A 20268-nucleotide genomic window follows, 5' to 3' on the forward strand; every position below is an offset into this window, starting at 1 on the left:
TAGTGAGGAGAGGGAGAGCGACCAGGGCGCCTGGTGGGAAGTGCCGTTAAGAGCGGATGGAACACACCGCAATGGCTAACAGCACGAAAATTGACTTAATTTCCGCTATGGCCACAATACGCGGTCTGTCGATTTTCGTACGCGTAGTTGGCAACGCAAGCACTCGCTGCCGGCCAACAGCCATCTACGAACTGCGACGCGGCAAACACTCATCGTGTCTACCAAACAAGGGGACGCAGAGCACAGTAGCTGGCAAAAAAGTTAAGCGACTTGGTCAACTGGGCGCTAGAATTGAATTGAGTGGCACGAAGTTTCTAAAAAGGTAGAGTTCAGCAACTGATTTCGGGCGGGAGTGCGCATTTGTAATTGAACTATAAAGAAAGGAGAAAAAAACAACAGCATAAAAGACAAAAGGATGAGGAGTCAGGGCGAACGAGGCGATTGCTTGCTGTCGAAGTTCCCTACATTTTGTTTACTGCTGGCGAACGACAGCAAACTATTTGAATTTTTTACTGTTTTTGTGCAGCGCGTGCCCTTAGCGGGCACTCTAATGCAGTTAGTAAAGTTTTTATTTCATAAATTATTTTCTATAATTGTTTGACTGTGCACCAAAAATTCTGCAGGAAAGACATTTTCTTGTGTGCTTGTCATTGTTTCCTTTTTAAGTCCGCTTTTCTATGTATTTCCACGCTGCTAACTGAAATGAAATTTTTTCCGTTTGGACTTTGCAAGCGAAAAATTGGGCAATAAGTGTCTTTTAAAAGTGAAATAAAGCTCGAGAGGCAAAAGCGAAAATTTACTCAAATTAGGAATTCAAATAAAATAAGATAATTTCGACCACACCGATGCTACGATACCCTTCACCGGTACATTCCTTACAGCAACTATGTGCATAATCGTTTTTGCCACATTCTTTGATATAAACGACCTTCAAGTCCCACTTATATAACTAGAGACGCCTGTTCGTTATGATGCCCAGAGCTCCTAGGCGTGTATAAAAGACCGTCGCACATCTACAGAGCGTATGAAGCCAATCGTCGCTGGCTTCTTAGCAAAGAATTGACGTAGTCCCACAGGAATCAGTCTAACGGCGTCAAATCGCACGATCGACAGGGCCATTTTGTGAGATAACACATTCACCAAACTTGGTTTCGAATAAATCGATTGTGACATTCGCTGTGTGGCTTCTGGCACCATCCTGTTGGAACCACATATTGTCCAAGTACATACTATCCGATTTGGGCCCAAAATATTCGGTTTCCATTGAGCGGCCCAATGACTTCGCCGACTCATAAACCGTACTTTTTTCTGGAAGCAATGGTGATTCATGGAGTACGTGTAAATTGCTGCCTGACCAATAACGCATATTTTGCTTACTAAAGAAGCCATTTAGCCAGAAATGAGCCGCATCGCTGAAAATGATTTTTCGATGAAAATCTGTATCAATTTCAAGTGGTCGCTCAGCCCAATTCACGAACATACGACGATTTTGACGATCAAGCGGCTTCAGTTCTTGGGCCAATTTGATTTTGTAAGGATGTAGGGCAAGATCTCTTCGCAAAATTCGCCACAACGACGTCACAGAGATGCCCAACGCTTGAGAACGACGTACGTGTGAGAGACTGGTTTGTGTCTTCCTCAATTGATGCCTAGCGGCGGCAATATTCTCTAGACTAACGGGCACTTGCTTGTCTCACTGGCACGATAACGGTTTGTACTGTGCCTGTGGAATCGAATTTTTCCACAAGACGCTCAATTGTTGATCTGACAGGACGATTATGACGACCATAAAGTACACGTAGCGCTCTTAAAGTTCAGGTCACTGACTCCGAGTTTCGAATTTTTATAATTTCGACTCGTTGTTGGATCGTATATCTTTCCATGATTAAATGGCAAACCTTACTAAAGAGAAATTTCAAAACAGCGGGGAAAAATATGGATGGAAAACCCCGTTAAATCAGCTATGAACTAAAAACACTGAGAAATTCTGTTTTTTTGGCGCTCCAGTAGAGCTTTTATATACAGTTTTTTTGTTTTTTATAAATATTAAATCTGTAACTATATACAAACGTGTTATGGAAAAAAATTATATAAGATACCATTACATCTATATACATAAATCCTATTTACATCAAATTAAATAAAATATAAACTCAAATCCAGGTGCATAAATTAAATAAATAAAATAAATAAATAAAATATATACATATATTACAATATTTGTGGCTAAGGAGCCGCCGCGGCTTTCTATTCCTGCGTCTGCTTAATTTTCAATTCAGTCAATGGTTTTCGGTGGCTGACTGAGTCGTCTCAGTTTCTTTGTGCTATCCGCACATTTTGTGGTGATTATGGTACGTACATTCTTCTTAGATAAATTCGTGTTCTGTCTAACACAATATATGATATCGGCAACCTTGTCCGGATCTAATTGTCCCTTAGGAGGACGTTGACGGCCCTTAAATGCTGGTGAGGGCTTGCCGCTGAGTGTATTTTTGGCCAGCACCTTTTCCGAGAAGACCAAACAAAGCAAACTGCGCGTGGCCGTGGACGGAGCCTCAAATGATATGAGTTTGAATTTTTCGCTGGGTACTGTTGTGCCATTCGGACCAAGCACTGTGTAATTAGAGTCGTCAGTAGAGGGAAAATTTTGTGTTTGCATAGGCGTTGAACTTGCAGCGGGTCGTGTGGGGTTAAAGATGGCTGTACCAGTGCTGGTAACGCGATTATTCTCTGCGGCATTCGAAAACCGGATACCATTGTGCACGATCGGCATCTGCATAGAGGTGGAACTTATTTCGGGTTGAGAGAAGGTAAAAACCGGTGTACTGGTGCTGGCAGTGCGATCGACTTCCATGGCATTAGAAATACCGATACTGCTTCCAGTACTTGTAGCAACAGTTTCATAGGCAGCTACAGATCCAACGGTTTCAATTGTGTTTGTAGATTGGTTGGCTTCTCCATTGTTTATGTATTTTCTGATATTACTGCTGTCAACAATATTGTTTGTGTTGTTTTGAGTGGGCATTGAAGTTGTCATAGATTGTGTGGCAGCAAAAATTGAAGTGTTGGTGCTGGAAGCGCGATTATACTCCACTCTGTTGGTACTGTTGATACCATTGGTCAAGATTGGCATTTGCATCGTTGTTGAACTTGTCACGAGTGATGTTCCTGAACTTGTAGCAACAGTTTCATATGCAGCTATGGATTGAATGCCACCCATTCCGCTGTTCGGTTGGGTTTTGACTCCGGTTATAACTGAATTTCTGATGATACTGTTGTTAGTGCAGTAATTGCCATTATAAATGATGCGAGGCGTCATGCTCTGCTCTCTGTTTGAACCAGCAGGGACAATGACACTGGGTCTACTTGTACTTGGTGCAGCATGCGTTCTATATGAGTCGCTCGTAGAGACATTTAATTGGCGCTGTTCTAATAACACATTTCTTAACGACATAGTTCTTTGGTGCTCCATGATTCTTCTACATATTTTTGCAAGTTTAATCATTTTTCCCGTATATGCATATCTAATTTTAATGATTTCTTGCGCTTCCTCGTCGAGTGCGTTTCCAGACTTCAATGGCGGTAGATACATTTCCAACCATCTGTTTAACAACTTGTCTACTTCATCCGGATCTGTGGCCTTATCGAACAATTCGACTTGACCTGCGAACTCCTCCTCAGAAATAGCCGGAAGCTGGTGGCGGTCCATAGTTTCTAGTATTAGTTTATTCAATATTTTTTGTAGTTTCTCCGTTTATTTTGCTGTCAATCTCGAGTGGCTGTGAAATTCACTGTGACCATAGTTGGCCGTGTCACCAGCTTTTATAGGCCGTTCGCAGCCAGGTAGAATGCTGCACCGGACGTCGTGCTGTTCAGGTAGTCGCGCATTTGCCCCAAGCGCTGTAATAACAAAGAAAATAGTGAATTTATTCTTCTAGTTCCGACAATCTTAAATTTTAAAATTGCTACATTAAGATGTCTTTTGCATATCCTTTATTTAATCCTGTGACACATGATATTTAGCACAGAATTCTCCATTTAAAATACTCTCCGCCTTTCATTTTGAGTAATTTTCAAATTACCCAATATTTCTATTGACAAGGAACAATAAAAAAGACGGAACTTAATAAGTTATGCCTTGAGCGAAGTACAATGTTATGGACACACCTACTTCTATATTTTGCTGACATATCCAAATATTTATAGCATAATAATATTATTACATTCTTCGAGTGTGTTCAAGGTAAGGAATTATAGGAACTGCATAACCCTAGCATTACGTTGAAAGTAGAGGCGTTTTTTGAGGGTTTTGTTATTTAATGACCTTGCTGACAAGAGGTGGTGCTTAAGTTCATAGAAATTGCATTTAATCCACTGTACTGTGTATATTTATGTAAACCTTTGTTACAACACATATGAAAAGGTGAATGCAGCTTAGCCAGTGCCTAAAGCAGACCATATCGTTTTCGTTAAGAATTACGTTTAATGTCATAAGAGTGGGCTCTAAAATATTGAAATGGGGAGAATAACATAAAATATTTTCAAATATTTTATAATAATAGCATTTCCTAGTAACTAAGGTCTACCTAGAGTGATACAGGCTTCGCGATTCCATACAGCTTAAATTCCAAACTATCGCTACATCCAAGAATTGGTTTAAGCTTTCTATAAACAGCAATTATAGTAGATTATCCATATCTCGGGTTGTATAAATGTGATATGATTACACAATATGACATTAAAAAGAGGTGATTTCGTGCTAAAAATACATCTTTAACAGTTCTATGATTGCTTGACTGAGTATTATTATTTCAGCATGCGTCCAAAATGCACTTCAGCAAAGACAATTTATGCTATAGCTTAAATTGTTCGAAGAGAAAGCTAAACATTGCAGAAAAAACCTTTGGAATCATTTAAATATATAAGTTTGGATACAAAAAGGCGCTCGTCGGTCAAGCCAGTATTGACGACGGTTTGGAAGGTTTTGCTATGAGTTTGGTAGGATCGGTAGATAGCATCGAATAAGAAGATCCTCTACTAATTCAGATATGTACTGTCAACACTGAACCGTCTGAAGGGAGCAAAAGCAGGAGAATTGTGTTCCAACGAAAGACTACTTAGATCGATAGTGGCCTGCCAGGAGCTCCGAAAGTTTAGTTGAGAGGTTCTTATGCATTCACTTTATAGTACTGTCATCGCGGCAAGTAATACCTACCTATTCTTATTAATGGTGAAGGATTTTTCTAATGAAGTATTCGCCTAAATAAAAGCTTCCGAATACCGACTGTCCACACTTTTATACTGTGATTGAAAATATGTTGAAGATATCGACGAATTATTAGTTTGTATTTTTTATTAGCAGGAAATTGGACTATACTATAACCTTTAGTTTAGTTTATACCGCATATATCGATATTAGAGTCAGCCAAATATATAAATATGTATAACGACTGAGGTTATGTCATTCATAACAAAGATAAGAAAAAACACCATAACTTCGTTTGTCATAATACCTTTCAAAAATATAAAAGTTTATAGACAAGAACTTGAGAACTTGGTCAGCAAGTTTTAAGGGGTTACATGAGTTTTCTCGAGTAACAACAAGGTATTTTTCAACTTTTTTTCTCATAAAAAAAATGAAATATTTTATTAATATTTTTTTTTGCTACAAACATACAATAACAACAAAGAAATTCTGAAATTTTTGGAAAAAATATTTGAAACACGGCCATTGTGACACCATTTCCGGTGACACCTCTTATAAATATACGTCCGCGTTGTCAAGATAAGTCCTAATAAGATATTTTAAAGTGAAAAAATACTTCTTTAAGTTAAAAATGTAGTAGAACTTGGACGAAGATAAAGTGGAAATCAGATGATTGATTTGAAAAAATGAAAATTTCAGCGAAAATATCGCGATATTTTTTTTTTTAATTTTTTTGTAATGGAAACAAAATCCTTCTTCCTTCATACATGCCTTTCAGAATTGTATCTCAAAGACTTGTGTTATATTTCATGAAAATCGGTTGAGTAGTTCTCGAGAAATCTTGCCAACCATCTTCAAAACATAGTTACGGGAAAAACCCGTTTAAAAACGGCGCACTTAGCCTAACTAGCCTCCAGCACACAAGTTCTCAAGGCTGTATCTTCGAAACTATTACTCGGATCAACTTGAAAACTTTGGTCAAAATTCTAGAGGTGTTGTAGATTTTAATAAGACAATACAAAAAGTAGTTTTTTTTTTAATACTTGCAGCATTTATTTCTTTAACTAAATTACATATTAAAGTCAAACAATAATTATATATTACTTAACTGTAGAACAAGAAAACTAAACATTAATATATAAATTATATAAAATACTACACTATTATAGTATAATTAGATTATATTTCCTTAACATATAATAGTATCAACCGAGCTCACAACTTATTTGTCTTCAAAATATTTCTTTTGTGTTTCAACACAACTTGTCCTTACATCCACACTTTTTTTAAACGTATTAAAACTATTAATTATACAAGTATATAATAAAAATATATAGCAAAACTCATAACTTACTCCTTACTCCTTCTTCATTTTTTTGTAATAAACTTAATTATAAAATCACTAATTATGAATAATATAACTATTGAGTAAGAAAATTTTAAATAAATATATAATTTACCATAAATGAAAAAGCTTATCAATAGACAAATCAAAGATCACTTGTCACAACGTATAAATCAACTAATTATATCTACATATACATACATACATACATGTGTAACATAAGCCATCTTTAGATAACATAAAATAAAATATAAAACCGATTCCTTATAAAAAAATTTAACATATAATTTGTGGCTACCAAGCCACCGTGGCTTCTATTCTTGCTTCCGCTTAAGTTTCTTTATCTTCTTTGTGCTATCCGAACATTTTGCGGTGATTACGGTGCGAACATTCTTTTCAGTGAAATCTGTGCGCGATGCAATACAATGTATGACATCTGAAACTTTGTCCGGATCTAGTTGTCCCTTAAGAGGACGTTCACGACCCTTAAATGCTGGTGAGGGCTTACCGCTGAGTGTATTTCTCGCCAAGACCTCTTCCGTGAAGACCAAACAAAGCAAGCTGCGCGTGGCCACGGTCGGCTCCTTAAATGATATGTCTTGGAAAACTCTGGTGGATACCGTTGTGCCATTCGGACCAATCACTGTGTACTCACAGTCGTCAGTAGGGGGCAAATTTGGTATTTGCATAGGCAATGAACTTGCCACGGGTAGTGGGGGGTTAAATGTTGGTGTACCTATGCTGTGTGCAGGGGGTGCTATGACGCTGGAACTACTTGTAGTGGGCAAATTTGGTATTTGCATAGGCAATGAACTTGTCACGGGTGGTGGGGGGTTAAATGTTGGTGTACCTGTGCAGTGTGCAGGGGGTGCTATGACGCTTGAACTACTTGTAGTGGGCAAATTTGGTATTCGCATGGGCAATGAACTTGCCACGAGTGGTAGGGGGTTAAATGTTGGTGCACCTGTGCTGTGTGCAGGGGGTGCTATGACGCTGGAACTACTTGTAGTGGGCAAATTTGGTATTTGCATAGGCAATGAACTTGCCGTGGTTGGTGGGGGGTTAAATGTTGGTGTACTTGTGCTGTGTGCAGGGGGTGCTGTGGCGCAGGAGCTACTTGTACTTGGTTCAGCATGTGTCGTGTTTGTGTCGCTTGCAGTGACATTTAATTGATTGGTAGAGCTTTTTTGGTCCTCCATCAATCTTCTATATCTTCTTGAAAGTTTAGTCATTATCTCCGTATGTGTAACTCTGCATTTAATAATATCTAAGGATTCCTGAGTGAGTTCACCAGGCGTCAATGCGGGTAAATATAGTCTCAACCATCTCTTTATCACATTGTCTACTTCATCCGGATCTTCGGCCTTATCACACAATTCGATTTCAGCTGCGTATTCCTCCTCAGAAAGAATCGGTAGCAGGTGGTCCATACTTTTTAACTTTATTTTATTTACTTTGTGAAAAAGCAGTTGTTCTGAAATTCACAGTGAGCAGAGTTCAGAAAAATAAGCTCAGAGAGTGGTCCACAGGTAGATTGTTGTACGTGATGACGTGGTGTATCAGTTATCCACCTCAAGCGCTGCAGAAATAAAGAAAATAGTAAATTTGTTGTTGTGGCTCCGACAATCTTAAATTTGAAGGTTGCTACATTGAAATGGCTTTTGTATATCCTGTAGCTTTTATCCTGTGACACACCCATGACATTTAATACAGGATTCTGTATTGAAATTACTCTCCGCCTCTCTTTTTGAGTAATTGTGAAGTTATCCCATCCTTCCATTGACAAAGAACAATAAAAAAAGACGGCACTTAACTAGTTATTCCTTCAGCGAAGTACAATGTTACGGACACACCTACTTATGTACATATTTCGTTCACATATTCAAATATTATGAGCATAACAATAATATTTATTGCCTTATTCGCATTCGATCAAGGTAAGGAATTATAGCAACTGCATAACCCTAGCATTGTGTCGAAAGTTGAGGCGTTTTTCGAGGGTTTTGTTGTTTAATGACCTTGTTGACAAGAGGTGGTGTTTAAGTTCATAGAAATTGCTTTAATCCACAGTATTGTGTATATTTATGTAAACCTTTTCCTACAACACATATGAGTAAGGATTACGGCATGACCAGTGCTTAAAGAGATCTTTAAAACCCTTTTATGTGAGAATGACATTTTCATTTCAAAAGGGTGTGTCCTAAAACACTGAAATGGGAATAATCCTACAGAATATACTAAAATAATATTTATAATAATATCAATTTCTAGTAACTATCCTACAATAAACTGTTGATGGGGCAGTTTATTTGTCAGCAGACAGCTACCTGACACAAGAGACCTTCGACTCATAATCCTACAACTCATAATCCTTGCTACATATTTGCATATGTGAGAATGACATTGCTGGATGCTTTAGTACTGCCACCACTGTCAGTTAAATGAACAGTAAAATGACTGTCAATGTATAGAGTTTTTCTGAAAGTAAATCAAAGTAATGAAAGTACACCAAAAGGAGATAGCACACATATCCATAGGAGTTTGGAGAAGTTGTCAAATATCTATATCTTGCCATAAATCAAAACTGTTACATGATTCTATAAAAAAACGAATTGAGCTTTGTATTACAAATATGAAAACATTTTTTGAAAGAGAGGATTTTTCAACTAAAATATACGTAAGTTATAAAAGTTTCAAATAAAAATACATTGTTTGCTAATTTTCATTGTTATTTAAGCATTTTTGAATTCTGAAGTATCCATGAATCCAAAAAAGTTGCAGGCCGCTGCAGGAAAGTTTGTTCATAATTAATTCCATATATTGGCAATCCTTTTTTAAATACATTTTACATGTTACTTTAATTAAAACTTATAAATGTATTAAAAAATAAAACTTTTTTTCGTGTTAGATTTATAGTCATAACTGACAAGCTTGGTAGCTTTTCAGTCATTATGTACAAATTTCAGCATTGATGGATTTATGGTCAGCAGTGACTCAGAAAAAGGCATGAGTATCAGCAGAATGTGTGGGTTTGAAAATTAAAAAAAAACGATTTTTTATTTTTTGTGATGAAGAATTTTTTCTATTACAACTTATTTTTTAAGTATTTAAATGGCAAAATTGACCAAAAAATTAGATTTTTCGTTTAATGTGACTACATGAAATTTCTATATGTACTAACGGCATATTTTTTAATTTAAGATGAACCAATAATAAGTTCTGCTGTCCACGGCGAGATCACTTTTTTTCTGAGACACTCAGAGTGATGAGGTCTCAACGTCTGAATTTTCAATATTTTTATATCAAAATTTCAGGAAACATTGTTCAAATATGTTGCTTTGATATGCCATATTGTATTTTAGAAATATATGTATGATTCTTAATATTAAAAAAAAAAAAATTGCAAAAATACCTCTTTTTTGTAACTCTGAAACCCACATAACCCCTAAAGAAAATTATGGAAATTTTGTTCTGCGCGTTAGTAAAATTTTTTCAGTTGTGTCTGCCAAATTGCGGGTCAGATTACTTACACTGTTCTTGTAGGTAGAGCGATACAGCCTATATGATTAACAGCTGTTCAAAAAATCTAATATTTTTGTAGAATGTGGCTTTATTAAGCTGTCTCGGCAATGTGGTATAATTGGTTCTGAAAACAACTGTTAATCTTTGTCAAATTTCGTAAAGGTATCTTTTCAAATACAACGCTTGTAAAAACGATTACAAAGTCTTGAACTAAGTGTAACAGTAAAAAAGCAAAGATATTTACTTTGTTCGGCTCCAGCTGAGCATTTATTTTATTCCTTTTATTAAATCACATTTTAAAGAATTACACATAATATAATTTTAGAGTGAGAAAATTAAACATAAATTTATAAAATACTACATTAATATAGTATACTTAGATCATACTTCTTTCATGTATATAATGATAATACATAATATATAATAATATCAATCGAGCTCTTAACAAATTTTTCTTTAAATTATTTTCTTTTTTTCTTAACTTTTCTTCGTACTCACAAACTTTTTATTAAAATATGTATTCAAATCATTAGTAATATATATTAAAAATATACAGCAGATAGCATAAATTACATAGAATACTCTTACAAATACTACAATAAACATAAATCATATATAACTCACATATCGGAATATGGAACCTAATCCTGCTTAGACTTATCCTGCTTGAAAGTAATTGTCCTCCTATGTCCGTTATTCTTCTTCGTTTTCCTTACTCCTTCTTATTTTTGTAATAACTTAAATTATAAAATCACTAATTATAAATAATGTAATTATCGGGTAAGTAAATGTTACATAAATATATAAAATACCATATATAAAATATCATATCAAGAGACAAATCTTATATAACTCACAAGTCATTATATATAAATCAAGCGTAGAACTAATTTTCGCTAATAGTATTCTCTACATGCTTCCCCCTCATTTTGCTTTGTTTATTACTTCATTAATTATAAATAGTATAATTATAACTTAAAAATTTAACTTAGATATATAAATTATATATAAACTGTAGCAATATACTTCTTACATCATATTCTTCCTCATTTAATAAAAATATTAAAGCAGCAATCAATTTCACAACTAAATTTCTTTGAAAGTAATTTTTTCCTGCTTCTTCTTCATTTCTTCTAATTTTGCGATTCAGAAATCTTACTGAGTCGTATAAGTGTCTTTGCGCTATCCGCGCATTTTGTGGTAATTGTGCAGCGAACGTCGTGTTCGGTGAAATTTGTGCGCGATGTAATACAATGTATGACATCCGCAACCTTGTTCGGATTCAATAGACCTTTAGGAGGACGCCCACGTTTCCTAATTGCTGACGGGGGCTTGCCGGTGAGTGTATTTTTCGCCAGAACCTCTTCCGAGAATACCAAACAGAGCAAGTTGCGTGTGGCCGTGCCCGGCGAACTGAATGATAAGGTATTGAAGTCTGTAGTTAGTACTATTGTACCATTCGGACCGATCACAGTATAGCCAATATTGTTGGTAGCTTGGGGCAAGGCTGGAACTCGCATGGGTGTTGAAGTTGTTGCCTGCATTGAGGAGGTAAATTTTGGTAAACGCGCATGAGGAGAACGATTATTTTTCGTGATAACACTACTTCTGGTAGTAACGCTATCATAAATAATGCGACGCGACACCATTTTTTTGCTGTTTGACCAACGTGTGGGTGTTGTTGGGAATGTTGGATTACTTGCAATTGGCCTAATTGGGCTGATTGGGCTAATTGGTCCAGCACTGCTTGACACGCGAGGCCTAGTAGGGTTGCTTGATGATGCTGCACTGCTTGACACGCGAGGCGGTGTTGTGGAAGCGAGACTGCTTGGAGAAGCCGAATAACCGCTGTCGGTTGTTGAAGATACATCATCATTATCAAAGTTTGTTTCCGGGTGCAAGAGCTCATACTGATTTAAAACAGCAGCCATTCTCTCCGCTACCTCATATTTTGCTATAATAGCCGCCTGAACTGCTGCGTTGAGTTTTCCAAGCTCTAACTTCGGATAATCCTCCAACCATCTGTTTATCAATCCTCTCATTTGTCTGGGATCCTTGATATTTCGAATCATCTCGTTTTCAGCTGCTATTTGAGCCTTAGTTATAGTAGGAACCATGATTTTATATTAGTATTTTCTTGGTATCTATTGAGTTCTCTCTGTGGTGTATTTGTTGTCAATCTCTCATGGATATGAAATTTTATAAGTCGTACTAAAGGTGAGTAAAATACTGTTGTGCCGTGCAGGTAATCGTTAATTCGCCTCCAGCGCTGTAATTCCAAAGAAAATTGTGTATTAATTGTTTGACCTTGAAACCAATGTGTTCGTATCGGTTTGTTGTATTGAGAAATGTCTTTAGTTGTAAAATACTTTGTTACATTTAATACTTATAAAGCTTCGCCATTCAGGAGTTCGTAAAATTGATCGAACAATAGCAAAAGGAATAGTAAATTTTTGTTTTTGTTATTTAGATAATTGCTTAGCTCAGTTTTCGAAAAAGAATGATTGATTGATGATTGCTCGATCTCCAATTATAGAATCGGGTTTACAGTAATTTTTGGGTATGAAATCTACCTAGGCAATAGCTTACTTCTCTATCGTGTGTTGTTGTTCAACTATAAGATTTATGGCTTTTGCGTTTTCTTATAGAAATCAAATTTCGAAATCTCGAAAACTCTCCAGCTTTTGAGCTGAGCTACCTCCAATAACGCTTCATTAACTTTTACTTCGATAAAGCTAACTTCAACAGAAGCTAACGTCAGCTTACTAGAAATTTACTAATTTTACAATTTTAATTGGAAAATACCATAAGAAAAATAAAAAAAGTTGGTTTATTTATCTTTATCTTTATCTATATCTTTATCTTTATCTTTATCTTTATCTTTATCTTTATCTTTATCTTTATCTTTATCTTTATCTTTATCTTTATCTTTATCTTTATCTTTATCTTTATCTTTATCTTTATCTTTATCTTTATCTTTATCTTTATCTTTATCTTTATCTTTATCTTTATCTTTATCTTTATCTTTATCTTTATCTTATCTTTATCTTTGTCTTGGTCTTTATCTCAATCTTTGACAAACGAAACCTATAAATTTTTTGTCGGGCTTACAATGACGTCTTTTGCATAATTTATGTAAGGATTTAAAGAAATTTACTATAAAGCAGAGCACGAAAATCGTTTTTGTTTAAAATATATAATTATAGAGTATAAAGTGTTTACATGCAATAAATTTTCTTTATAAATAATGTTACAACTTAAAAATTAGAAGGGTATTTGTCATGTGATCATTCCTCTTCATTCTTCGTTTCGATCAATCGGTCGTGGTGCCTTATTGAGGTGCCTATACTTCTTTCCGACATCCGAACATTTAGTGGTGATTACGTTCCGGACTGTAAGTTTGGACGTATCTATGCGGGACAAAACACAATATTCGATGTCCGCAACCTTTTCCGGATTCAATGGAATCTTAGGAGGACGTTCACGGCCCACAAATGCTGGTGATGGCTTGCCGCTAAGTGTACTTTTCGCTAGGATCTCTTCCGTGAAAACCAAACATAGCAACTTACGTGTGGTAATACCTGCTGCCGTAAAAGATAGTTCTTTAAATTTTTTGCTGGGTACTCTTGTACCATTCGGACCGATCACTGTGTAGATATCGCCGTTGGCAATAGTGGGCAAGCCGGTCCTTCTTCGTACAGGCACTGTTATGCCCCGTTGTCCTGTGTTAGTTTCTCCACTCACTTCTATTAGCACACGCTTTTGTGGATTCCCGACACGAGGCGACGTGCTCCTTCTACTTGACCGACGAAGAGGTGTTGTTGTTGAGCTGGAACTGCTTGTACTTGGCTCAACATGCATTGTGTGTGAGTCGCCATTAGAAGTCGTCATATTCGTAGTTGGTTCACTTGTAGAGGAGTCTGCATTATTTGACACATTCTTTTCATCAAATATTTCCTCCAATAAAGTATTTCTTTTTTTCGCGTTGCTGATGACACTGAAAGCTTTCTCCACAAATACCTTAAGCTCTCGTCTCTCCTCATTTTGCTGTATATTAGAATTTATACTATGGCGTGTTTTCGGCCGCTCTGGTGTTTCGGGGAAGTCGGAAAGATTTTTATTCAGTTTAGGATTTGGCAGTCCTTGTTTTCGCCTGATGGCACGTTCCTTTAATGTTTCATGCATTTTCCTAGCTAAAATATATTTTGCTCTAAGCGCCTCTTGAGTTGCCGGGTTGAATTTGGTAAGTTCTGACTTCGTAAGATTCTGATACTCTACCAACCATCTGTTTATTAGTGGTTTGAGCTCTTCGGGTTCTTCCGCATTCATAATCATCTCATTTTCGTATTTAATTTGAGCCTTAGAAAGTATCGGGTGCGTATCTATACCTGGTACACTTCGCGAAGGCTTTGTTCTAGTTATCCAGTTCAAAAGGTCTTCCATTTAAATATCTAAGTTTAGAGAGTGGACCACTGATAGAATATTTGTTCAGAAGTCGTGTATTCACCTTAGTTGCTGTAATATCAAAGAAAACAGTGCATCAATAGCTTTTATCCGAGGGCTTAACGATCGAGGGTATATTAAGTTTCCGACAAAACTTTCTTATAAAATTTGCATGTAAATGGACAGCGTAACGATCTTAGTCGATTTAGCCACCTCCGTCTTTCTGTCCGTTAGTCTGACTGTGTATACGGGAATTGATATGGAATTTTGCGCAAGTCCTTTTCTTCCCAAAAAGCTGCTTATTTGTCGGAATCGCTTAGATGGGACTGCCATACACACTGATCGTTCAAAAAAAGAAAGCCGTTTAAGGAAAACTTTTTTTAGTTTACAGGACAGCTTCACGAAATTTGATATAGGTTATTATCCAAGGCAACGCTTCAATCTCAGAACTAACACTTTTTTTCCACTAATATCACTTTTATATTAATTTAAGGGAAATTTCGAGTTTCATTACGGTTTTTTGGTTGCATAATACGAAATCCAGCAAAACTAGATTTCCAGAAATTTTTTTCAAGCCACCATTCTGGAGATTTCGATGTGAAAAATGCATTGCGCTCTGGTCGACCTATCGTTGAAAAAGTCTATGAAATTATGGAAAAGATTGACATTGACATAGGCAGCCACGACATCGCTAAGGAACTCAATATTCATCATCAAACGGTTTTGGACCTTTAACAAAAAGCTGGCTACAAAAAGAAGTTCGATGCTTGGGTACCACATGAATTGTCTATGAAAAATTCAATGGACCGCATTAACATCTGCGATTCTTTGCTGAAACAAAATGAAATCGAACCATTTCTGAAGCGAATAGTAACAGGAGACGAAATGTGGATCGAATACGATAATAATGTGCGAAAAATATCATGGTCCAACCCTGGTGAAACTCATCAAATGGTCGCAAAGCCAGATTTTTTGGGATTGGAAAGGAATTATCCACTATGAACTGATCCAGCCTGGTCGAAAGATTGACTCTATATTTTACTGTCAATAACTGATAAGTTTGAAGCAAGCAATCAAAAAAAAAAACGGCCAAAAGACGAAAAGACTTTTTCGACTACCCAATATTTGAGCCGAACTCATTTTTTTTTCTTTTTTTTATGAGTACGCATTTTCGAGGATGAAACATCCTCCAAGTTTTTACCTTGTGGAGTTAAGGCAATGACTTAAAAATTCGAAAATTCTCTAAAATTACAAACAAAACACTTCTGTGCTGGGGTTCGGCAAGTGCCGCCGCTCAATACCAATGTTATCGGCTATTAAATGTCATTAACACAAACAAACAATATTAAACATTGGCGTATTTCCTTTGCTTTAGGCAACTGTACAGACACATATCCGTTAGGAGGAGCCGCCACACAAGCACTTAAGCATTTAACGTTATGCCATTAGAAACACACACCGCCATTACAAAACCGTTTATTGCCGAGTACATGCAGATGTTTAGCTATCTACATTGGATGCCAGTTGTCAGTTTGTATGTTAGCTGACGCTATTTATGCTATGTTGCAAATAAAAACCCACCACAGTCCATTAAAATTTCCTTCAACTGCCACTGTGGAAGGTTCACTTGCCTGCATTGCTGACGACGCACGACGCGGCGGTGAGGACGTCAGCGCTTTTATTTGATTTCATATAAAAGCATAAACGGATGGCATAAAAGAAATAAATGTGTGTTAGTATGTATACACAAATACCGACGCGATTGCATTGCGAGCGCTGCTTGTATGTCGGTGTATATATAAATATCAGAAACGCGGTTAGATAACCTTACAAACACACACATTTCGATATATTGCGAATACCGGTCCACTTTCGCACTGACAATATCTTCTATACATACATTTTCAGTAAGTGGCAACACACACATACACACATGCATTTGTAAATCCATCATGCCTACGCATTTAGCTATTTATTTGTGTTGTTGTTATTATTGCAATTGCTGGCTTTCATTCCAGCTCAATCCAAACTAAGCCCAACATAATGTCGGTTGCTACGCCGCCTTTCAGCTTGACATTTATGAATGCGCGTCTCAGTTGTTCGGCGCTGAGCGCTCGCAGTCGAGCAGGCGCACAGACAAATGCTCGTGCAGGTGTATGCGAGATTTGTTTTCAATGCTTGCGCATATGTAGTTTCTTCTAAACGCAATGAAAGCTTCACTTTCAAAGCTATTTGTGTCTACAGACGCTCTGGAAGGCTTAAATCCTTCTGCTTTAAAGTTTACTGGAAACTCTTTTGAAAGAAAAATGTTTAATGAATTTTCATATAATAAAAAGTCCACTAAGTCCTTCTAGTAAGAACTTGTAAGTAGAAATTTTATGTCACGTTATTATGAAATTTACACTTTAAGAGCGACTTAGGTCTTATATTATTTACTAGTAATGTCATCTGATCGGTTTCAAAGCTCAAATTTACAGACGATTGTTTAAAGTTGTCAAAAAAAGTTTATTTTAGTGCAAACATAAATAGAATTGTGATTTTTCTATCTTTAATAAAGACTTTTATCTTTTATTTTGTGTAGTTTCTCGTTGACGATTTAGCTATAGCTAAGATTATACTACAGTCATATATACCAAATTTTATTCCTTTTAAAACAAGTACATATGTGGTTTAATTGACTATTATATATATATTCTAGTCCTTAGCATTTAAGTCATTTATTGCAGAAATCTTCAACTATAGGATTTAGTTTTAGTGCCACATCTTTTCAATCTTCCTCACAGAAAATTCCTGCAATCCCTTGAAAATTTATAATAAATCGTTCATGTTTAGAGCTTTACTGAGAGTAGTATTCATCGCTGATTCGCTGATTCAAAGAAAAGCTTACTGAGCAGTCAATACTATATAATATTATTAGGGGTATCAAGATTGACGAGAGTTGGAGAGATACTTGACGTCATAACCATTTATCATTGCATAGAAGGTGGCTTAACAGAATCACGAAAATATGTACAATGTCAAAGCCTTTGGACAAAACTGATGTCCATGTTGCCTGAAAACATGCCCCATAGCAAAAATTATAACCATCATGAGCTCACATTTTTGTTGGCTATTGGACTCTTTACTACTATAATAGATTCATAAATTGCCCTCAAACTTTTACCGAAAAGGAAGCTATATACAAGTCTCAAACATATTATTCTGCAGATTCGATTTTTTGAGAATTTTCGCCATTTCTTGGATTATGTCTTCTGGAGGTCTGTTGTTATTTAGCAATTGAATTCCTAGAATTTCAAGTTGATAATACAAAGTAAATCCAATTAATTTTCTATTTAGTGTTGCGAGCATAGGGTATGAAATACTTATTCTCTGCCACCAAATACTACTTATGAGTATCATTCAAAACGGGCGCTGATCTAATGCCGGGGGAGCTTCTCATTTAAGTCGTGAGGTGATTCCTCTAGTCAGAAATACAATTATAGATTTGATATCTGGAATGGGTAGTGGCATAGTGGCTACCCAAACTGACTGACTTGCTGATAGGAAATCCAATAATTGAAGGTGTCGCAAGTATAAAATCTAGTACACACCTTATTGTGAATCGGAAAATTATTTCCGTTGATATTCTTCGAGTTCCCTATAAATTAGTATCAAGATCTACAAATTTTCTAAATATACTCTATGATATTCACACAAAATAGAAAGATTTAATGAAATTCACATTGATGCATTCAAGCGAGTATGTGCAGTTTTGACTTTTATGGGTTTCAAAATCTTCACCTAACATCTGAACGATGTGGCAGAAACTGGTTACCAAGATCTTTTGATTCAACCCACCGAAGTACAATCTTTTTCTGAAAAGTGTCAAAAGATAAGGTCTAATAAAAAGAAATTCTTCTTTTTTTTTCGTATGATGACTTTATTTATTGTAGACTGCGCGGAATGATTGCGATTGGGTTGTTACGCTTTATGGCGATAGAAAGATCAGCAGATCTCCTACTCCTCAGACAGTTTTGTGATTTTTTTAATCAGCGTTGTATTTATGTCGAAAGTATTGATTAAATAATGGAAAGCGTATAATAAACGTATGCAAGTTGTTGGCCAAGTTTGTTGAATTTAAGTATAAAGTAAGTAACGGTATAATTAATTGAATGTGTAACGGGAAATTCCAATACTGAAATATTGCCAGTAATTTCAATGAAAAGATCGCTCGGAATTTCTTAATTAATGCATCTCATATAAAACGAAAATATATTTGGGAAGCTAACTAAAAGCCATCACCAAAATTTGCAGAATAGATGAGTCAATTCGACAACTATTAACAGCAATTTGTATATGTAGGAAAGACTGTTCGATATTCCAAGATATTGGCGTTTATTGCTATAGTTATCTATGTTATTGGTTTTATAATTGTAATTGACAATTTCGGAATTGTATATTTACTTAGGTCAAGCATTCTTGCCACACAAAATATTTACTTCTTCAAAATATACAAGCAGGTTACATTATTTAGGTAACGTATCTTTCCTACTGTAAAATAGGCCATACTAGAAAAATTCGTGATGGGTACAGTTGTAGCTGTTCAATACAAACTACCGGTGCTTAATCTACTGCATAGCGGAGAACAAAAATAATAAAAAATTCTAATTAAAAGAACAGTTAGTTTAGTGGTTTTCAGCATGTTTTCATAATATCCGCTGAAGACCCTAAAAATAATTAAAATTTCTTCCTCACAGCATTTAATGCCATTTTCATTTTCAAGTACAAATTTTCTCTTAACACACTTTTGTAAAGAAAGGCGGAAGTATTGTTAGATATTGCTATTGTTTTAGATGATTACAACCAACTAATCTTTGTACATACAGAGCAGTTACTCCAAATACTATTTGATATGAGTAAGTTATATGCAACTTTCAGCTACTAAATTATAACTGATCCATAGTACAGCCATTTAAAAAAAGCAAAAAAACTAAAATTATTATCTCTTATTTTTAGCAAATGTATTTTTTTAGTCAGGATTGTGGTGTCGCACTTACCTCAATAAGCTCCTATCTAAATTATTTTTAATGAATGTTTTTTGTAATATTTAGTTTATAATACTTGTTTTTCTTTAAAAACACATAGACAATAGTGAAATTAAAAGTTTTAAAATTTTTGACGAAAATTTTCACAAATACACAATTAAACGTGGACAGATGGTGGGTGTGGTTAAGTTAACCGATCACGAGAGACTGCACATGACAAAGCTTAGATTTAACGGAGGAAAACATGGGAAGAGGAAAACACGAAGTGCAAGAATTGCAAAAGTGCATAAAAAACGGTTCCTGCTAAACAACAAAAACAATGTGAACAAACAAACTTACTAAATGTCGATAAAACAGTTTTGGCAGACAAAATATGTATTATATGAAGTGAAAGTTTTTATTGCCTTCAATAGAAAATTTTTCACAAAATAATTTATTTGTCGTTTACTCTCGTTACAAATCAATTGACTATTGCGAGATAACATCTTTTATAAAAAAGGAATAATAGAAACAAAACAGGGGTTACAAAAAACTTTTCGTATTTTTTTTTTATTTTTTCATTGTTATACTCAATGTAGCAAGAAGTTTTCTATAACAGAAAAACTTATAAAACATACTTTTTAAAATAAAAGAAAATACTTGTACCGCCAACTTAAATCTATCTGTCTATCTATAAACTTATAAATTTTGAACATAATAGAGTGCCATTTCATTTTAAAGTTCCAAAA

General features: G+C 35.5%; 3 protein-coding genes across 7 annotated transcripts; all 3 read right to left on the reverse strand.

The window, feature by feature from the left end:
• Nucleotides 1-2217: 2217 nt before the first annotated feature.
• On the reverse strand, nt 2218-3896 carry LOC120772896. Its single transcript, XM_040101772.1, has one exon. It carries the CDS (start codon nt 3707-3709, stop codon nt 2276-2278), a length of 1434 nt encoding a protein of 477 aa, XP_039957706.1. The 5' UTR covers nt 3710-3896; the 3' UTR covers nt 2218-2275.
• Nucleotides 3897-6786: 2890 nt separating this feature from the next.
• Nucleotides 6787-8213, reverse strand: LOC120772898 (uncharacterized protein PB18E9.04c-like). 2 transcript variants are annotated; one of them, XM_040101778.1, is made up of 2 exons: nt 7577-8213; nt 6787-7348 (listed from the first exon to the last, which is right to left on the reverse strand). In XM_040101778.1, exons 1-2 carry the CDS (start codon nt 7979-7981, stop codon nt 6866-6868), a joined length of 888 nt encoding a protein of 295 aa, XP_039957712.1. In that variant the 5' UTR covers nt 7982-8213; the 3' UTR covers nt 6787-6865. The 2 variants fall into 2 exon arrangements, with proteins under 2 accessions (XP_039957712.1, XP_039957711.1); XM_040101777.1 differs by having other exon boundaries at nt 6787-8211.
• A 2405-nt stretch (nt 8214-10618) lies between these two features.
• Nucleotides 10619-19584, reverse strand: LOC120772897 (early boundary activity protein 1-like). Of its 4 annotated transcripts, XM_040101776.1 has the most exons (3): nt 19553-19582; nt 13643-14588; nt 10619-12342 (listed from the first exon to the last, which is right to left on the reverse strand). In XM_040101776.1, exons 2-3 carry the CDS (start codon nt 14514-14516, stop codon nt 12326-12328), a joined length of 891 nt encoding a protein of 296 aa, XP_039957710.1. In that variant the 5' UTR covers nt 14517-14588; nt 19553-19582; the 3' UTR covers nt 10619-12325. The 4 variants fall into 4 exon arrangements, with proteins under 4 accessions (XP_039957710.1, XP_039957708.1, XP_039957709.1 ...); XM_040101774.1 differs by lacking the exon at nt 13643-14588 and having other exon boundaries at nt 19553-19584; XM_040101775.1 differs by lacking the exon at nt 19553-19582.
• Nucleotides 19585-20268: the final 684 nt, after the last annotated feature.

This window comes from Bactrocera tryoni, chromosome 3, assembly GCF_016617805.1.
Source record: "Bactrocera tryoni isolate S06 chromosome 3, CSIRO_BtryS06_freeze2, whole genome shotgun sequence".
In the NCBI taxonomy this organism is placed as follows: domain Eukaryota; kingdom Metazoa; phylum Arthropoda; class Insecta; order Diptera; family Tephritidae; genus Bactrocera; species Bactrocera tryoni.